General features: G+C 41.1%; 1 protein-coding gene across 1 annotated transcript; it reads right to left on the bottom strand.

Moving 5' to 3' along the window:
• Positions 1 to 2,903: 2,903 nt before the first annotated feature.
• ltn1 (listerin E3 ubiquitin protein ligase 1) lies at positions 2,904 to 18,475 on the bottom strand. The gene is made up of 32 exons (XM_061054917.1): positions 18,344 to 18,475; positions 17,921 to 18,127; positions 15,971 to 16,069; positions 15,144 to 15,374; positions 15,008 to 15,060; positions 14,710 to 14,890; positions 14,165 to 14,338; positions 13,645 to 13,835; positions 13,140 to 13,284; positions 12,784 to 13,041; positions 12,293 to 12,601; positions 11,648 to 11,863; positions 11,480 to 11,521; positions 11,161 to 11,350; positions 10,743 to 10,982; positions 10,478 to 10,628; positions 10,207 to 10,357; positions 9,842 to 10,043; positions 9,592 to 9,748; positions 9,276 to 9,389; positions 9,043 to 9,170; positions 8,814 to 8,949; positions 8,195 to 8,339; positions 7,620 to 7,833; positions 7,164 to 7,401; positions 6,918 to 6,995; positions 6,552 to 6,738; positions 5,125 to 5,290; positions 4,812 to 5,032; positions 4,342 to 4,536; positions 4,065 to 4,232; positions 2,904 to 3,716 (listed from the first exon to the last, which is right to left on the bottom strand). Exons 1-32 carry the CDS (start codon positions 18,383 to 18,385, stop codon positions 3,654 to 3,656), a joined length of 5,292 nt encoding a protein of 1,763 aa, XP_060910900.1. The 5' UTR covers positions 18,386 to 18,475; the 3' UTR covers positions 2,904 to 3,653.
• Between the last annotated feature and the right edge of the window lie 1,128 nt (positions 18,476 to 19,603).

The following is a 19,603-nucleotide window of genomic DNA, read 5'->3' as shown; positions in this document are numbered from 1 at the left end:
ATTGTGACTCTATTTCTCCTCCGAGTTGTTGAAAGTAGACAAGAACTTGCAATTCTTTATCTGTTGCCACAAATTCAGCAAGAAATCGATATTGCATGCATGTTCTTTATAACCTTGTGGTTTTATATTTCTGTGGTCTCAAAATATAAAATTTTCTCTAAATCTTGTCGCTTTGGTTCTGCCTCACAGTCCTTTAAAAAAGAGCACACTCAGCCACCTGCTCTTCGGTGTCCTCCATTGCTGCTATAACATGGCAGCGGTAATAGAAAACCATAAAAGGCCTGTGCCTGATGACAGAGTAATAACAGTAGATTTAAACTGTGGCAGAGCAGGCAGCCTCTCCCAGACATAATGACTAGGACAAATGCATGTCTTGGAACCTATATATTGGGGTCAATAATCATTGTTTACTGCATTCATTATGTGAAAATGGAAAATGTTCATAAATTGATAATTTCCCTTTGAGTGTAGTTGAGGGAAATCCCTGAGATGGAAATGTAAAGTTCCCCGCTTTAGTTAAGTGATAATGTCACCGATAAATCCCTGGGATTACATCAAACACACTCAGAAATCGACTGTATGCTGACTGTGATTTGATACAGTCAGCTTTATGATGGGGCACACGGCAGAGAGGTACAGAGAGGGAGATAGGGAGACTGGGGAGACTAACCCTACACAGAAGCAAATAAAACAACTGCGTGAAATACAATTCAAAAGCGCTAATGTCGGCAGAGTCGTACTGATATGCACACGCCCAGAACACATGTATTATGCAAATGCGCACAGACTAACTGGAAGCCGTTTCCAGAGCCGAGCAGTTGCTTTCAGAGATGGGACCAGCCTCCTACAAATGGAGGAGAATGCTAATCGGCTCACAAATGGGTCAGGGAGAGTTAAATGAGAGCTATGCAGGCCGGGCTAATTATGAGTTAACCAAGCATCTACCAATCAGATCTGAAGTCGAGAAAGGACTGGTTGTTGACAGATTGGCTGCCAATTACATTGTGCAATACAGCAGTGTAATGCATACGGGTCAGTGAAGAATGGCCTATTGATCGATTGTATCTTGAGAACTTGTAGAAACTGAACATATGACCCCCGCCAGTTACTCAAAATAAATCGGTATTTGACATCTGTTTTACATTTCTTTTGTTAACAAACCTAAAAGTCTCTTAAAAGCAAAAGAGCCTATTCAAAGAAAGTTTCAGTCGCTAAATTCCAAAGATCATGTAACATGTTTGATATTAATTCATTTTTTCAGGTGCTTTTTAGAATGATTGAAGTATTTGTTTTTCACCTTGACTGGCACCCGTCCCTAGAAAACTATTTATATCCTCATACTGAAGTTGTTTAGCAACATTTAACCTGGGTCTCCGTCTGTCATGTCAGATAGGTTCCAGCACTGTGAGAGAATTTATTCATCAAATTCATTAGAGTAATTAAAGATGGCACATTAATAATCCCTGTGAGAGCCTTCATTAATTCCATTTTTAAAGTTACCCATTAATTATAAAAGTTATTTGTCTGATCTACAACACACGGCAGAAAGTGTAGCAGTACAAGTTTGCTTTTTGCAGGTAATTTAATCTCCCAAAAACAGTCCAGATCCCCCTTTCTGTCAGATTCATTCACATCTCGTAGTCCTGCAGGCCGTGTCTTGAGCTCATGCTGCCATCTTCTGGTGGCGGGTGACCTTTTTTTTTTTTTTTTAAAAGAGAGTCGACTCTACTGTAGTTCATAACGTTTGCCCGACTGCTTAATCAAGCAGATAATGAGCAATAAGATTCGGTGCTGTCCGTGTGAGTGTTTGTGTGTCAAAACCTGTGAGAGACGGGGATTTCAATATAAATATTTATGCCTGGCAAACAGATCAATGGCTATTAAAAAGGTCAAGGGCAGATGATGATGGATACTGGCTGTATGTATTGATCAATTCTGACCGCAGTAATGAATTACAAATGCACACACACGACAGACCAAATGATAGGGATTAATTCATTGATCATGCTTAATCTGTCATAATTAATTCCATAGGAACAAGTGTGATGAGAGCGAGCCTCCATTAAACAGATAAATTATTCAACATCAGGAGGAGGCGGTGGACCTGAGATAAATGAGCGTGGGGGGCTGGTGCCAGCGGTCACAGGCTGAGGCTAATTACAGTCTTTTCTTGGAAACCAGCACAGGTTAACTTACAGTAACAGTGTTATGGAAATACCTTCAAACTGTAATTTGAGGCTCAGGCTAACATCACAGTTCACAGAGGCAATTGGGCTTCATTAGCTGACTTTGAATACAGTTTGTGAGGGCAGATCATAAATGTCACACTTGATGACCTATATACCTGTGCAACTTGTTCCTTTTAAGAAGAGCGGGGGAGCTGGTCCCAGTTGGAATTAAATCTCTAACAACATGTTTTGTCTTAATTCTCTTACAGCTTTGAGCATCTTCAGATCAGAAAGTCATCATTAGATTAGATCTTGTTCTTAAACGCAGTAACCTGCAATAGTCCAGAAAGTGATCGTCATAATAAGAGGACAGCTTTAGTAAAGGAATCTACCTGGTCTTGAGCATAACAATACACTAGGAGTTAAATGATCAAAGATTTAAAATATGAACGGGCAGTCTTTGTGCCAGATGTGCATCCCTGCATATGCATTGTTCTGTAATACATAACTCAGCCACTGGGAATAAGTATACACTTCTTTGTTCTGTTAACTTTAACATCCAGCAAGGCTCCCAGCTCAGCATTTAACGCTATAATGAAAAGCCATAACAAAATAGTTCATCAAATATGAGTTTGTGTGGATAGGGCCTTGTACTTTTTCTGTGCATGCATCCTATTTAAAAAGGGGGGGGGGGGGGGGGGGGGTTGGATCAAAGACACGTTGAATCCATAAAAGTTGATTGAAATGTATTTTATTTACTTTTCCAGCATCATTCACAGCTGCAGACACCGGGGGAAGGTCACAAATCAAAAGGTGTTGATAGCTGTGAGCATAGGCATTTTCAAATATAAAACCTAAAGCAGCTTCCTCTCCTGCTTTGCACAGGTGATCTTGCCCTTTCATGATGGCACAAGGCCTCACCATCCTCCCTTTACACTCCTAAATATTAGGAAATATTTGTGGAACCTGTCCTGGTTATTGCAATAATAATGTGGTATTTTATCAGTGAGTCTACAAATTGACTCTTTGCAGGAGGTGCAAATCCTTCACCTAAAGCAACTGGCACACTTTGGTTTTCCATCTCTGTGATTCAGCATCATCGAACACTTCCATTTTTAGAAATAAAAAAATCTGGTCTTTAAAAATCAAAGAGTCAAACTCAATAATTACAGATGAACATCAGAATGGAGTTTCTGATGCTGCACATACTATACAGTCCACTAAAGCAGTGGATTGAAGAAATCGTCATCAGCTAATCACATGACTAATCATATAAACACAACAGTCACCCAAAACACAATCTTCACTTAATGTTCCTGTATTTGAGTTCAGACTGTCAGTGAGAATGATTTTCTTAACCCAGTAATGCCTTCCATGTCCTCTAGAGCAAACCTCTGACAATGATTTCCATCAATACCTTTTCATAAAAGAGTTCCTTTCTAACCTTGTTCATGCATTTACAACAGCAGTCTCTATTGAAGTGTGTTAGAAGAAGGTTTCTCTGCACAGCGGGCAGGTGGACTTGTTGCTGGAAGTGAACCATTTGTACTGTTGAAAGATGAGGAAAAAGAGACAAAACAGAACTTAATAAAAAGCAAAGTATGTTCACTTTGATGTTGTCTTTGTTAATGTTAAATTACGTATATATTTATATATAATTGAAGGATGCAACAGAGAGTTAATATATAACAACATTAGTGGGCTCTCTATGCCTTAAATTTGTTTTTTTACTAAACACCATTCTACCAAAAAAACAGAAAATGTGCTGTCGTTATCTCTCCGTTATGATGATTGATAAAGCATAAAAGAATGCTCATTATGTGTATCATGTAAATTGATATTTTGAACATTTGCAAAGAAGGCACAGAATATATGATCCTGGCAGATATAACTCACCAGACACGCTGAGTGGAATTTCTTTTTGCAGGTGCGGCAGCCCTTTTTGGGCAGGGAGTAGTTGGAGCCGTGAATAACGGAGAAACAGATCATACAATCCTCTATTCCCTCGAAGCGTTTATCCACGTTGTTCTTCCACAGAGCCAGCCCCTCCATAATACTGCCGTTCTGAACACACAAAACACTTTATGATCATACTGCAGGCCTTCAGACACTTTTTTTTCCCTCTTTAAAAACACCAACTTTTCACACTTAAATCCATTGTGTGTGTTCTTACCTGATGTGTGAGGTAGGTGCTCAGTTGCAGCATCCAGTTCCTCCACTGCTGTACGGCAACGCCAACGCGCCGCCCACTCTCGACAGTGATGGAGCCTAGAGGGTGGTTTTGCGGCAGCTGAATCACCAACTCAATGAAGATATCATCCACAGAATAGGTAGCAATCACCTCCCGTGCTGCTGAGCGGGCTTTCACCTGGGGTGATAAGATAAATAAGTCAACAAGCTGTTTCGTTTTTGCCTTCAGGGGTATTTCGGTCAAGTAAACTGACTTCTGCTTTACCATCTATTGTGTTTTTATTATTTAAAATGATGTCGACTGAATCAATTCATTCAAATCTGATTGATTATTACACTTCTGATTTAACCTAAGGGGCACATTAAGCACATATGCCAGGACTTGGTATCTCACATGACATGTTTTTAGAGCTGCATGTAACATAAAACAAGTGAAACCTTCTTCCAACTTACTGTCATGCTTTCAAACATTTGAGTGCTGGAGTGGACAGATGAGATCTCCTGCGCTGATAGGACAGGACTGACGTATTTAGTCGTGAACTTCTCCACAGCGGCGCTCACTCTCTTCTCCTGGCTGTTCCACCACAGACGTACCATGGCCGGCAGGTCCTGCACCGTGCTGTAGTACACGCTGCAGGCAAGATGCGGGAGCTCCCACTCAATACTGTTGCTCTCTGCAGGCAAAAAAAAAAACAAGGTATGAGAAGTCAAAGCTAGTTTACATCATTTCACCGTAATGTAAGAAAGAGGTGTAGGTGCTACTTACTGTCAACTGCCAGAGACAGGCTCTCTGTAAAGAAGGTTTTGGATTCCTTTGTCTCTGCCCCCTGGAGTGGGTAGTTTGGGCTCTCAGGCATCAGTTTGAAAAGGTGAAGGAGGAGCTTGTTAAGGGAGCAGCTTCTCTTGAGATACTGGGCATAATGGGCACGCAGCTGGAAAAGATGAAGAAGAGCAGTCAATACAGGGACAAAAATATAACACTTCATGACTGTGTTCATGGAGTTTATCAGCTGTTTAAGAGTGGCTTGATTTCATTCAGGACGGCCGTATCCCTCATTACTGTATAAGCACTGTGGTGGTTATTGTTGCAGTATACAATAATGTATTAAAATAAATGTTAAACCATTACTTTAGTGGCGCTGGACTGCCTTCTTATAAATTATGGTTTTGTTTATAATATTTAACACTTTACAAACTACCATGGTGTTTGGTATGGTTTTATTATGACTATCTTACTTAAACATTTACTGAGCTTTGGTAGAGTTGTCCTTGGCTCCATTTCTCCCCATTTTCTTCTTTTCTCTCTCAGGGCACGGTCACACTGGCCATCCGTACCGTGCCAAAGCACGCTTCAATGCTAATGTCCAGTTCGTTTGACCAGTGTGACCGCTCCGTATCATGCTCAGGCACGGTACACTTCCTTGGCTTTGGCACACTTGGGAGAGGTGAGCTTCGGCACGGTACACTTCATGCACGAGCACAAGCATGCGGGTAAACAACGCTGACAGCCTTCATTATGGAGAAATCCAGAGTGTCATGGCTGTATCTGACTAAAATGACTCAATATAAGCCACAAAGTAGCTGTCATGTTCTCTGTGTTGTTCTCCGATGTGCGGACGTCCGCGCGGACTCACGCGCGGACTCGGCCGTGCGTCTATTTTATTTTTTTTTATTTATTGCTGTGTCTGATTAAAATGGCTTAAAATAAGCTGCAAAGTCAGTAAAGTAGCTGTCATGCTCTGTGTTTCTCTCTGATGTGCAGACGCGGACTCGACTGCGCGTCTCTTTTTCTCTCGTTCGCCTGTTTGTAAACTGAGCACGCTTCATAATAACATAAAGCGTGCATGTGTTGTATTAAGACGGTACAAGAGGGAATCGTGCGTAGGCACGGATAGTCCTGTGTAGTGTGACCGCGGGCCACGCCGGCCAGCGGGGGAATGGCGCTACAGGGGGGGGGGGCAATCACGCTTGGGTACAGCATGGTACAGATGACCAGTGTGACCACGCCCTCAGTGTTTTTTCTTTGTATTTTATTGTTTGTCTTTTAAGTCACTAACCTGTCATGTTTTTTCACCAGTTAAAAAAGGAATAAACAATGAACAACCATACACTCTACTGAATGCACAACTAGCAAACTAGAAAGGCAAAACTGTTGTTCACAACATTCAACAATAAGCACTGATCATGACTTACATGGGAGGGTGAGGATTTGAAAAAAGTGAGGAGCAACTTCCAGGCCAGTAAGTAGCCGAGGATGCAGGAGAACTCCACACTGAGCGGCTGAACATCTGCAAACTCTCCTACTTGGACGCCCACCAGGATGCTATCACACAGCTCCTCACAGGTCGACAGAATGGCCATCAGAGACGCTGGAGGAGAGCTGAACACAGAAATGAAAACAAAAGTGTGAGAATAATTGTGAGAAATGAGCTTCATTAAATCCAAAGACACTCAAGTCTTGTATTTTAAAGACCCATGTGGCAACCCCAATTATCCAGAAAAACATCACATTTGTGTAAAAAGCAACAGTAATGTGATCCCTCCTCCCCTTTGACTTACAGACATGGCTCGTCTCTATCATCCTCTGACTTGCTGGTGTCTCCTTCTCCATCACACTCGGGCAGCTGAGGCATTACCCTATAGGGACAATAAGCAAGTAAACTCAACTTCTCTTGATTTGATCATTCCCAAACTGGGAAGTCAAGCTGGAGCTTCAAAATCTCAGTATAGCTGTGACACTCTAATCATTACACTGTAGGATAGCCTCAGGCAGTCTAATTATACACCGGATAAGAAAGCCCTTACTTTTCTAACAAGTGGTAGACTGTGATCTGCAGAGGCCTGGCCTTAAACAGCAGCAGAGGGCAGAAGGTGTTGAGGAGCGTCTGGAGGGGCTCTGGCAGGTTTGTTTTCTGGTCCGCTATGAACTTTGGGGGTAGTGAGTTCTGTGTCAGCTGCTGCACAGGAACATATGTCAGAGCTGCACCAACTGACTGCAGCACCGCCAAAGGAAACACGGGGTCGTCCGGTTCAGTAAAGGTATCTGCATTAAAAGAGAAAAAAACAGAAAGAGAAAATTTGACTTCTCTGCTTGTAAATCACAATAATATGTGTGGAGCTTAATCAAACATGCATACATGTAATAATGCAGAGTGATGTGTTACATACAAAGTTAGTTTTTTTTAATGCATGGACTTTTAGAGCGGCTTGATTTTTCAGCTTTTGTGTCATCACCTCCTGAAGTCAAATCTGCACACACACCTGTGATACTGATAGGCAGAGCCAGCAGCAGGTTGTAGATCCCTTCAACAAAGAAGTCTTTCCATTCAGCAGCCAGTTCTGCTGGCAGCTTCTCCAGTACCTCGGGCGAAGACGATGTGAAGAAGTGGTTCAGCTTCACTATCAATGTAGCATTCTCACACACAAACAGCTGCACCCATGGGTTCCAGAGACTGCTCACGTTCTCACTGGCAGTCTAGGAAAGAAGGAAGCAAATACAGCCCGAGACAAGGAGGGAGATTAGACGTGAGCCATACACAGAGTGCTAGAGATGTTCAAAATATATATCATAAAAAGGGGCAGGGACAAAATATCAATACGGCAATATATATCTCTGCCACTTCATGACCCATTCCAGTGGCACTTTTAACAGGAAAAAATGTGATGTGAACTGAGTGTGAATAAAGCTTATGTAGGAGTTATCATACAACCAAAGTCAGTAAAATGAAAACACATATCCCCAAGTTTAAGAGTTAAACACCCCTCATCAGGAAACTTCCAACCAGGTCCACTTTACTAGAAACAGGATCCTGACTATAGTATGATCCGTGTCTCACCTCCAACCAGGCTAACATAGAGCAGAGCAAGAAGTCCCACTGGCCGCCTCCGAGAACTGTGGGGCAACGAGCCACCAGCCAGGACAGGAAACGCATCATCTCCACTGTGACGTTTAACTGGTGTGCAGTCGCTTTCGACAGATCACTGAAAAGGAAGCATGTGACAAACCTATATTAATATAAAATATCTGAGTAAACAGTTTCCAATGTTTTCTTTAGATTATTTTTTTATAAGAACCTGTCATGGAGAAATGGCTGTGCAGTGTTACAGTGACAGAAAGGGAATGCAGTGAATCATTTTTGCAGCAAATGGAGCTTCTCTGGAACCCTTCTCTTCTCAGTCTCTCTAATTTCTGTTTTTAAAGCATCAGATAAAATGCTCAATAACAAATATACATGTTCTATAAATATGGATGTGTAGCTACATGAATGCACACTGGCATGCTGGGAAACATTTTAAAATGTTTTCTAAATTTCATATCAGATGATTAAAAGCTCAAATAAATAAATAAATAGAAGAAATGGAGTTTCATGCAGTACTAAAAATTAATTCAAACTGTTTTAAGAGACAGAATAACAATGTAAACCCACTACGTAAATGTGTGTGTTATATCTTTACCTGGCAAAGAGGAACCAGTCCTCCTTGCTGTTCCGCCACTCCATCACGGTGGCGAGGATCGCCAGAACGACCTCCTCCTCTACATGTGTGTCAGCTTTCAGACAGCACATCAGGACCGCCAGACACCCGTACACATCTGAGACACAAAAAAAACCCAAAATAACTTTTAGTATAGCTCAAGTCCAATATCTGTTCAGTCATGTTGTTTTTTTTAAGTGTACATTCATACCGTCATTCTCCTGCCAGTTGATTATCCCAGCAGTAGACAGAGCGACGAGAGAGTCTCTGTCCTCCTTAGTCATGGTCGGGCAGAGCACCTGGAGCGTGCTCAGTTTGCTCTGGGACACTGGGAACAAGCTGAGCACAACAGGGACAACTTTAATTATACAATAAAGTCTTAATCGCGGGACCACAACTAAAAATGTTAAGTATTTTCACAACATTAACAAACAAACTACTCACCTGTCTGCACTGCCGTAAAGCTTCCTCACAGTGGAAGTGTGAGTGGCTGCCAAGTTGTTGGTTTGGATGTAGTTTTCAAGGGTCAGAGACCAAAGACCTCCACACTCGACTGATCTATAGGGTAAGGAAACAAGTGTTTACAGCTGGGGACAACTTTTCAGACAAGTTACAAAAAGAGGTCTTTTACCCTTTTAATAAAGTGGAAAGATATACAGTATAAGCACAAGGGGATGCAAGAAGTTGAAAGGGGAAAGATACAAGTATATTTTAAAAATATAATTGTCTTGTTGGCCATAAGTCAATGAATGTTCTTCACCTCAGGTAAATAGTCTCCAGCAGTTCTTTCATTGGAACAAGGCTGTCGAGTCCCTCTGACAGCCCCCAGTCACCCAGCAGGCTGTGGTAGGCAGACACCAAGGCAGGGCCGTACTCTGCCTCCTTACACCACTGCAGGGCATACAACAGCTCTGAGGCTGTGGAAGAAAATTAATATAAACATAAAAGAGACCAACATAAAGTTTAAAAATGTATGCATGTCCTGTGTGTGGGTTTGTATGTGTGTTTACCTGTGTACTTGAGGTTTGGCAGATGTGACGAGCATTCTGCCTCTTCTTGGTCACCAGCCACAGTACGAGCAACCCTCCCCAGCAGGGCACACACGCACAGGTGGGCCGGCAGCTTGGTTGACAGCCTTGACTTCCACATGTCCATGGTGGGTTTTTCAAAAACTCCTCTGTACTGACCAGACAGTAAGGGAGTTTTGATCCACTAAAGAATACAGAAAAAAGGGGGGGGGGGATGGTTAACACATTATTTGCAGGTGTTTTCTGAGGATTTAAGTAACCAGAATACTGAAGCAACACATTCTTCATACCCACTGTTTGGCTAAAGTGGTATTTTTTCTTGAGGTAAAAGTGATTGACTGGCTCACCTGAGGAGGTAACGCTTGTCTGATTCTTGTCCATTCTGTCTGGCTTGGCATCAGTGCAGTAAAGAAGTGGGCGAGGAGGGGGGAGTCTCGATCGCAGGCAGAGATCATTGCCTCCACTAAGCTCTGCACAGCCAGGACCAGAACCTGCAAACTGAATCATCACACCAGGACGTGTTAGGTAGATGCATGACAAAGCTCAGGGACAGGTTATTAAGATGCGGTTGCACTTATTGGACTAGAACGGATTGCCAAAAAATACGTCAGCTGTTACCTTTTTATGCTTGAGACAGTGAGTAGTTGGTTTGTCACCCAATGGGCTGCCCTGTGCAGGAAACCTTCTTCTTCAAACTCATAATCAGGTTGTTGGGTCAACGATTGGACCCCGGATATACACACTTTTCTCAGCTTACCTAAAAGTACATCTTTACACAGCAATACCAAGAGTTAGTTTGTTAGGTAGACTATACAAACATAGAACATAATGTGAATGCAGATAAAAACAAGAATGTGTATCTGTGCACTGTGAGAGTCCCTACCAGACAGGTGAGTGTGTGCTTGATCTTTGGCGGTGAACTGGAAGACGGTGAACAGGAGTTCCTCCGCAGAGCGCAGCAGAAGACAGTCTTGTACAGAGGAGAAGAAGGTGGAGGCCACGTCGCAGATGAACGAGATGAGTGGCTCCATGTTGCCTGCATCCGACAGACTCTTTGCCTCAGACAGCGTGGCATGGAGCTTCTCTAAGATCTTCTCCATGTATACCTCACCTATAAGAGGCTCTGTGCAAGTAAAAAATACATAACATAATGTAAATGTATAGCTTGGTGACTGATAAGAAAATCCATGAATTCAGAGGCAGAAAATGTTTAGGCAACAGATACATTTTTATAAACCAGAATAAAGAGAAAGCCACTGAAAAAAAAGAATAAGCTGTAGAGTTTTTTTTTTTTTTTTTACCATTGTTGTGGTGTTGGGAGAGAACAAGGCTGATAAGCGTCCAACTGTGGCTGCTTGCAGAAGAGCTAGAACTGGCAGAGCTGTTTCCAACTTTGCACAGCTCCTCAGTCAATCCCAGGAGCCGCTCACCCAGAACTGAACCTCTCAGCCAATCCCTGCAGCTCTTAAGAGTCTCAGGGTCTGCACATGCCTGAAAAGACAAAACAGCAAGGTAGCTCAGAAGTCTACACAGGTGAAAATGTGATGCATACGTATATAACAAGACATAATGTCTCATGCAGCTTCCTTAAAGTGTTTAAGTAAACATCATTACACATACCCTTTGTATGATTTGAAGGATTATTCCCCACTGTAAATCCATCTGGAAAACAAAGTTAGGGTCAAGATGTCAGCAAAGTATCATCAGAAAAACTAACAGTAAAAGGAGGGATCACCACACTTAACACTACCGATGTGAATCAACATAGGGTCATGAATCTTATGGTACCGTGGTGATGTGGTTGAGAATGCGGGTGGTCTCCTGCGAGCTGCAACAGTAGAGGGAGCTGAAGACCATCTCCACCAGATGCTCAGTGTCTAGACGTCCCTTCTCAGCCAGCCAAACAACCACGTGCTCCAACAGGAACTGCATCGCCGGATTTTGAATATTCACCACTTCATGATGCTCAGCGTCCTTTACTTCATCGTCCAGCTCGACCAATGTCTAAGATATGCAGTTTAAGAGAAGTGTCAATGGTGTTAAGGAACTGTTAGCGCTGTGAAAATATGTTTTATTATTTAATATAAAAGACAGTTAACAGGGCTGATGTCCCCACTTTCCAAACATACCACATTTCTACATAAGACTCTTTCCTTAAAATTGAAAATATTTTTCATAGCTTTTCCTCTCTTACAAAGACTAATTAAACTCAGAGGAAGCCTTACAACGATCAAAAACCATCTGGAAGGCAACTTGTTCAAAGTGTACCAGAAGTTCTTTGAAGAAAAATAAACTTTGCCCTTTCAACTGAACACATTTTTCACAGATTTGGGCCCTTACACAGAAAAATAATACTCAAAGGATGCCTCACAAAGATTCAAAACAACTTGCAGTCAAATACATTTTAAGTTCTAATCATCCAATATGACTTACACTGAAAACCCTGGGAGTGTGGAAAGACCGCAGGAGAAGGGAGAGGAAAACGAGATGTTTTTCCGACTTCTTCTCATTCACATGCACCAGGCACAGCTGGGCCAGCTGGCACACGGCATCCTCAAAATGCTGGGTCTGTGGAGAGCAGACCCTCTCATTCACAGGCTCAGGCTCCGTCTGTACGGGCCTCTCCACAGCATCCCCATCCACTCCAGTTTTCTCGTTGTCCTCTGGCTTAGAGAAGCAGATCTTGACAGATTTCTTCTTCTGTGCGTGCTTTCGTTTTACTCTGTCAGGGTAACGCATCACCTGGAGATTTAAGAGGAATGGAGAAAAGATTTACTCAGGCTTTACTTTTCTGTTTCACTTTAGCTACTGTTTAAGACAAGAATGGTTCTGGCAGCCTTATAGACCTGCTGTATTATTAGTGTCGGCATGGAGATGTCAGTTAGGGATGTTTCTGAACCAAAGACTAACCAAAACAAACTCACCTGCAGCAAGGTGGCTACCCCTTCCAAAGCTTGCGGATCTGCTTCCTCATTGTCCACATAGCGCACGAATATCAGACCAAGCCCCTCCCAGAAGTCTGCCAGGAGCCCTTTGAAGACATCCTTGCTGCCATTTGCTTCACCTGCTCCTTGTACACCAGCCTTCTTCTCCCAGGAAACAAGCATTTCTGTGACCAAAAGGAAAAGAGGGCCGTTCTGGAGGGAGGAGTTCCCGAGAGCCTTTTCCAGCAGGGGGAGGAGCTACAAAAAAGACAAAACAACGTAAGAAAGGTTGGAGCTTAACTTCAATTTACCGACACAGTGAAAAAAAGAAAGTCTGTTCTGCTGAGTAATCACACCTGCTGTGAAATAAGCATGGTCCGTATTTTTTGAGGCTCCTCTTCTTCTGTATTGTGCACGATGCAATACCTCAAGCACTCGACAAGAGAAGTCACTATAACAGCACTTTCTGATGGGCTTGTGAGGGCACGCTCACTGGACAGACTGAGGCAAACACACAGACAATCAATTTTAGAGGGATACAGAAATTAAAATAACAAGGGCAATACATGAATCAGTGTATTTTACTATAACTGAAGTAAAAATCGAGTTATATCTTCACTGAATTAACAGTTTTTTTTATCTGCATTACATCAGGAAAAAGTCTTCAAACATGTCAAATCAACTACATTTCCTTGAATTATTAACAAAACTATATATAATCATTATTTCGACCAACAGAGAATTCTAAAATGAAAATGCATTACTATGACGTTTTCACAAAACAGTTCCCCTTAAATTCACATATCATAACTATACAATCAGTTAAGGATAAATACAAGAGCAAAAGGAAAAACAAATTACCCTTGCATGAATGAAGTGAAGAAGGTAGTGTAGAAGTCCAGGGTGGGATCAGTGACCTCTTGGGGCAGCTTGCTGAGGAGGGGCATTAGGTTAGGATGGAGGGCTTTAGCCATGCCTTTACCTCCCTCTTTCAGTTGAGTCCAGAGTTTAGGTAAGAAGCCCTTCTTGGCATTCACATGTGACCAGCAGTCCTGAAATTGGAGTGGAAGGATTTAAAAAAACATGCAACTTAAAAAGAAAAAGGAAACAAAATCGACTTTATTTTCAACAAATTTGTGACGCCACAACTGCTGGTTAATGTAACTGCTACTTGCACTACCTATAACATCTCCTTTTATAACATGGAGGGTGACAACACCATGTAACAGTTGGTAATATAACGGCCTGAAAATCTATTAAAACTGCTTGATTAACCAAAACTTTGTGGCGTCTGGTAAGAATGCGTCTATAAAAATACCATTAAAACTCTAAACATCTGACTCTACTCATATGTAAGGTCATCCTTTCAACACGGACTTACAGGGACTGTTGACACGACGTGAAGGACGGCTTCCCACACTGGAGGCAGCACTACAGGATCTGTGTCGTCGATGCTGAGGAGAACAGCAGGGCAGAGTCGTGCTGCTTCGGCCTGGACCAGTCCCGGGGTGAACTCACACAGAGCGCACATCATCTCGAAAAATGCCCCTCGCACCTGACAAACATGACACGGTAGCGATGAGGGAAATGTCTGTTTTGACAATGGACCACTGCATGTAGAGTATGTAGAATAATGCAGTTTAAACAGCTAACACGTAAACCTACCCACAATACATGGGCACTTTGTTTAAATTAAAGGAAACCAAAGACAAATTGAGATATTTAATCACACTTTACTCAAACAGAACTCAGGGCTTTTGGAATTTAAGGGAACATGATTGGTCTGTCGTTTTTTTTGCTTGAGGTTTGATGATGAAGGAAGGGGAATGAATAGCATCATGTGCATATAGCTAGAATGATGGATATTAAGTTGGATATTGCTGGACTAGTTCATCTAGAATACATACAGCAGTCTTATTCTAGTACCTGTGGTGTCTTGTGTTTGCTGTACTTCCAGAACTTCCCAGAATTCACAAGATGTGCTAGTCTTTGCTCCAGGGCCGTCCTGTCACTCTGGAGCAGCAGTGAGAGCAGTCTCTTCACTCCCAACAGAGAACTGGTCAGCATGCGTACATATTTAGCTTCTCTTTCCTCTTCGGTCACACTTCTAAAAAAACAAGAAGAACCATTTTCTCTCAGTAAAAGACTGACTGAACAAAGTATTATTGGGTCCATGCAATAAAATAAAAGGACACAGAAACTATAAGCATCTTAACATACTTACTGTGGATCACTAAGTGTTTCTGCTGTTTCCTTTAACAAGACATCTTGAAGTACCTGCAACACAAAAAAAAAACTGTTTCACATGACCTTTGTCTCATAAGTTAACACTTATGAGACTCCCCACCACTACTACTCACGTTAAGGATCTCATCCTTGCAGAAGCTGAGAGCCTCTGGCTGTTTGGTGGGCGAGAAAGCAGCCTGGAAGGCCTGGCAGGCAGCGGAGGCTGCAGGTGTGTAAGGGTCACACTGGGACAGAATCCAGTGGCCCATCAAGCTCTTCAGAAAAGGCGCCATGCTGCGTCGTACTTTCAGCACCAGCTGCTCGAAGGCCTGCTGGGTGGCCTCTCTGATCCTGCGGTCATGGTCCTGATGAGTCAGAACGATGGAGACAACATGTAGACGTGCCATATATTTACACTCACATCCATTAAAATGTCATCTCTAGATAGATTGTGGCTCCAACCAGCCACTTGTCTTTGATATTGCTTTAATGTGTTGATCAATTGCGTTGTCTGTATGGGATACTTGATTCACAGTTGCTTGGTAGGATAGGATTGATCAAAATACTTTGATGGGCATTAGAATGTTTATTTAAATATTCAAGCTGAATTATTCAAGTCACGTCAAGTTTCTTTGGTGTCATTTCAACCTTACACAAGTACAAAGGGAGATGAAATGTTGTACCTCAACAACAGTGATGCTACATAAGACATTTGAGAATGAATAGGTAGAAACATTGGGCTAAATGTTGTCCAAGAGAATCAGTTAAGTGGCAGAGGTAGTGTAAAAACAGACCATCATTAGCTGATCTTCCATTATTTATAAAGTGCAGCTAGTACACACACATGGTAAAATTACTGCCATAAATAGAAACATACAGCAAATAAAAAAAGAATATAAAGAAAGTGGAATCTAACTATTTCCACAAGAAGTCATTCATGTATTGTAAATAATCAACTCACCACTGAGATCTTGCAGTAAATCCTTGGCCAGTATGGCAGGACCCCCTTAACCTCTTCAGCATCCCGTTCATGACACATGGACCCAAAGTCCTGCACAGCCTGAGAGGAGGAAAACAACATTTAGCACTCAGGAGCAGCAATAGTCTAGATCAGGGATGGGCAACTTTGGTCACAGCAAGGGCCACATTCATTTAATTCCCACTGCCAGGGGGCCAAATTGTAGGATACAAAAACGATTACAGTCAATAATGTCTCCAATTTAACTCAACATTTACCAGTGATCAAATATTATTATGCACATATTTCTGGTTTTCATGATTTCATGGCAGATTTTGTCATGTTTTTCTTCATGTTTCCAAATAATTGATATGTAAAAATAGACCCGAGGGCCACGTTGAGGGTTGATGGGGGCCGCATGTGGCCCCCGGGCCGCCAGTTGCCCACCCCTGGTCTAGATCAATCTAAACATACTCAACAAGGGAGTGCTTATTTAAAACTCCTGTGAGGGATTTTAAACAGGTTATGAAACAGACTGAAACGACTATTAATGGCTGTAAACCTAACCCTTAAAAAGGAAGGAAGACCATCAGCAGAAAGACTGATTATTTATATAGTTGTTATTAACTTATGAAACTTCTGCTGCAGGGAGGTAGGTGTCAGACAAATGATTAACAGTGGGCTGCATAAACAGCATATTTTACATTTTGTAAGTGGTCTGACTGTATAAATAAAGCAAGAGGAGTTAAAAGGACATTAAAAACCCATCTCTTCGACCAATCATAGAGGAGGAGAAGACAAACTCACCAAGATACCTCTGCAGCACGCCACTGTCTGTCTTACTAACATTTAATATATCAAGTCTTTTGACCCAATTTAAATGGCATTTTACAGGAAATTTAATATATATTATAGGGTATTTTACAGGAAATTTAATATATATTATAGGGTATTTTACAGGAATTTTAATATATATTATAGGGTATTTTACAACAATTTTAATATATATTATAGGGTATTTTACAGGAATTTTAATATATATTATATGGTATTTTACAGGAATTTTAATATATATTATAGGGTATTTTACAACAATTTTAATATATATTATAGGGTATTTTACAGGAATTTTAATATATATTATAGGGTATTTTACAACAATTTTAATATATATTATAGGGTATTTTACAACAATTTTAATACATTTTATAGGATATTTTACAACATTTTAAATATATTTATAGGGTATTTTACAACAATTTTAAAAAGTTTCATGATGTATTTCAAAGGAATAGAATGGGTATTTTAACAGGAGGATGTCAGGATGTATTTATGATATAGATTTAAGTATGTCTTTTAAACTTTAGGGCCATGTGCACTCACACACATGAGCATGCACACACACACACACACGCACGCACGCACGCACGCACAAACACAAAAAAGAAAATGAAAAAAAATGATTGTGATTGTGAACTAGTGACTGATTGTGAACTGATGAATTGTGAATGACTCCCTAATGATGCTTGACGACCTCCTTTCCAAACTCCTTTACCCTCGGTGGCCACCTAAGTGGAAAAGCGGGACTGAAAAGGACTGCTAGTCCTGAGCTGTCCCTACAGGAACCATGATATTCTGATCTAATCTGAAAAGGACAAGTAGTATGTGATGGATAAGATTTATTTGAGGGATGTTGGCTCTGCCTAGAAGACCAGAGGGTTGGACATTTAAACTTTTTAACTTTAGCCTGAGTTGCATATATCATATATCAAACTGTATTGTGGGCTCATGTTTTTTTGTATGGGTGGGATATGTATGTATATATGTGTTGTATGTTATATATGTATGTATATATGTGTTGTGTTGTGTGTTTGTATGTATGCTGGCTGCTGGAACACCTACATTTCCCTGCTGGGATGAATAAAGTATATCTTATCTTAAAGATGGACTTACTTTCAGTCTGGTGACACCATCCCTCTTGGAGAGTTTCCTGAGCACCAGTCTGAAGTCAGCATCTACCAGGTTGTCTATCTCCTCGGCTCCGTGAACAGCAGGAACATAACTCAGCTCGGAAGTCAGCGCTGTGTCGAAGCCCACAAAGCCCGGGATGACGCCTCCTTCTCGGGTAAGAACCTCAGCAGCTCGGCCACTACTGGACGGCTAGTAGCAAGAGAAAAAAAAAACATGTGGTAAAGGTAAGCCTCATAAAAAGCATCGACGTTTAGACCCACGGAAACGTTGTGGTTATGAAACAGATGGGATCAAACAGTCACATGTAGCGTTAGCTCTAAAGTTTACATTAGCTCCTGCTCGGGTTTGTTGACAGCAAGTCTTGTATTTAACTCTGTAAGTTAATTCACATTTCTGGTTACTCACCCGAACATTTCCTTTAGTACGTTGTTTATTTTTACCCCCCATGGATACACATTTAAAGTATAAGCTGATATGCTAACTTTGTAGTCACTTGTGTAGGCAGTGGTCAATGATTCAGTGATGACGCGAGGAAACGAATCACTTCCGGAACCTTTCAAAATAAAGTGTAGAATTCTTGACTACACAATGTGATTTTTGTTTAAAAAAAAAAAAAAAGAAAAAAAAAGATTCACAGTTAACCTAGAAGTCAATGAAGTTCCAAAAATGTATTATTTGTTATTATTTACGCACACAAGTTTATTTTCACATGCTTTTACTCTGAGTAGGAAGTAAGGAAACAGAAAGAGCATGGTTAAAGATTTCTACTTGACTTAGATACACATACTTCCTGTATCGATTTCTTCTTCTCGTACATTTGTGGTGAACTTAAAGCACCTTGAACTCTTCACTGCCTCCCTTAGACAGATTACAGACGCTGCAGTCTTGTAAAGTAAAGGGCCGTGGAGAACATTGAAAAGAAAAGAGTTGGAAATGTTGTCCAGAGAGGGAAATTCCCTTAAATGTATATATCTTTTTTTTTTCTGGGATTTTGTATTTATTTTGTGTCTTAAGGTGATGTGATGTTAAGGTCTCCAAGGTCATGAGGAATCACTGTTGGACTAAGGCAAAATTGACAATACTTTTTGGGAAATTAAAACTTTTTATTTTATCTATTTCAAAAGACCGTGCATGAATATGAATAAAATCAGCCTTCAGATTGACACACTGTCGAAATTGCATGGTATCTGAACTGAAGCCTTGCCAACATTTTTGTGGAATTTGCCTGCAAGCTTTGCTAATTAAAAACAAGAAGTATCGAAATTAGGCATTAACATCGTTTGATTTTAGTGTCTAAGTTTAAAATCGGAGTTCTTTGATAACCCTTTGTTGGATTTAAATTATGGTAAATTATCAAATTATGGAGTTAGTTTGTTGAACTGGTCAGTATGGGCTGATGAATATGCTGAAGTTAGTTTCATCCTCTGGTCTATAATACTCATAGTCTACAGATCTGCAATGATTACATCGATAGCATCCTTTTGCATTTCCTTTTGATAAATTGGTGAATCAAAAAAGACTTAAAATTATTATGACACAGGGAGACTGACACAGTTTAGGAGACTTTACGAAAGAGAAGAAACTGCAGGGGCTCAGATAGCGTACCTTTTACTTGTCTTTCCTAACTTACAAATAACCTTCACCTCAGGAGTTGGATAACTCTTT

Source organism: Labrus mixtus, chromosome 14 (genome assembly GCF_963584025.1).
Source record: "Labrus mixtus chromosome 14, fLabMix1.1, whole genome shotgun sequence".
NCBI classification, from domain to species: Eukaryota; Metazoa; Chordata; class Actinopteri; order Labriformes; family Labridae; genus Labrus; species Labrus mixtus.
The sequence above is the reverse complement of the archived record's forward strand: the minus strand, read 5'-3'. Positions and strand labels throughout refer to the sequence as shown.

Bases quoted from the DNA above. Each gene is read 5' to 3' on its own strand.
- ltn1 (XM_061054917.1), bottom strand. From the start codon at position 18,385: ATGGGGGGTAAAAATAAACAACGTACTAAAGGAAATGTTCGG. The intron at 16,070-17,920 runs GTAAGTCCATCT...TCCTCCTCTCAG, and splicing joins ATGGTGTCACCAGACTGAAA to GCTGTGCAGGACTTTGGGTC. The intron at 6,996-7,163 runs GTAAGGGCTTTC...TTGTCCCTATAG, and splicing joins GTCTACCACTTGTTAGAAAA to GGTAATGCCTCAGCTGCCCG.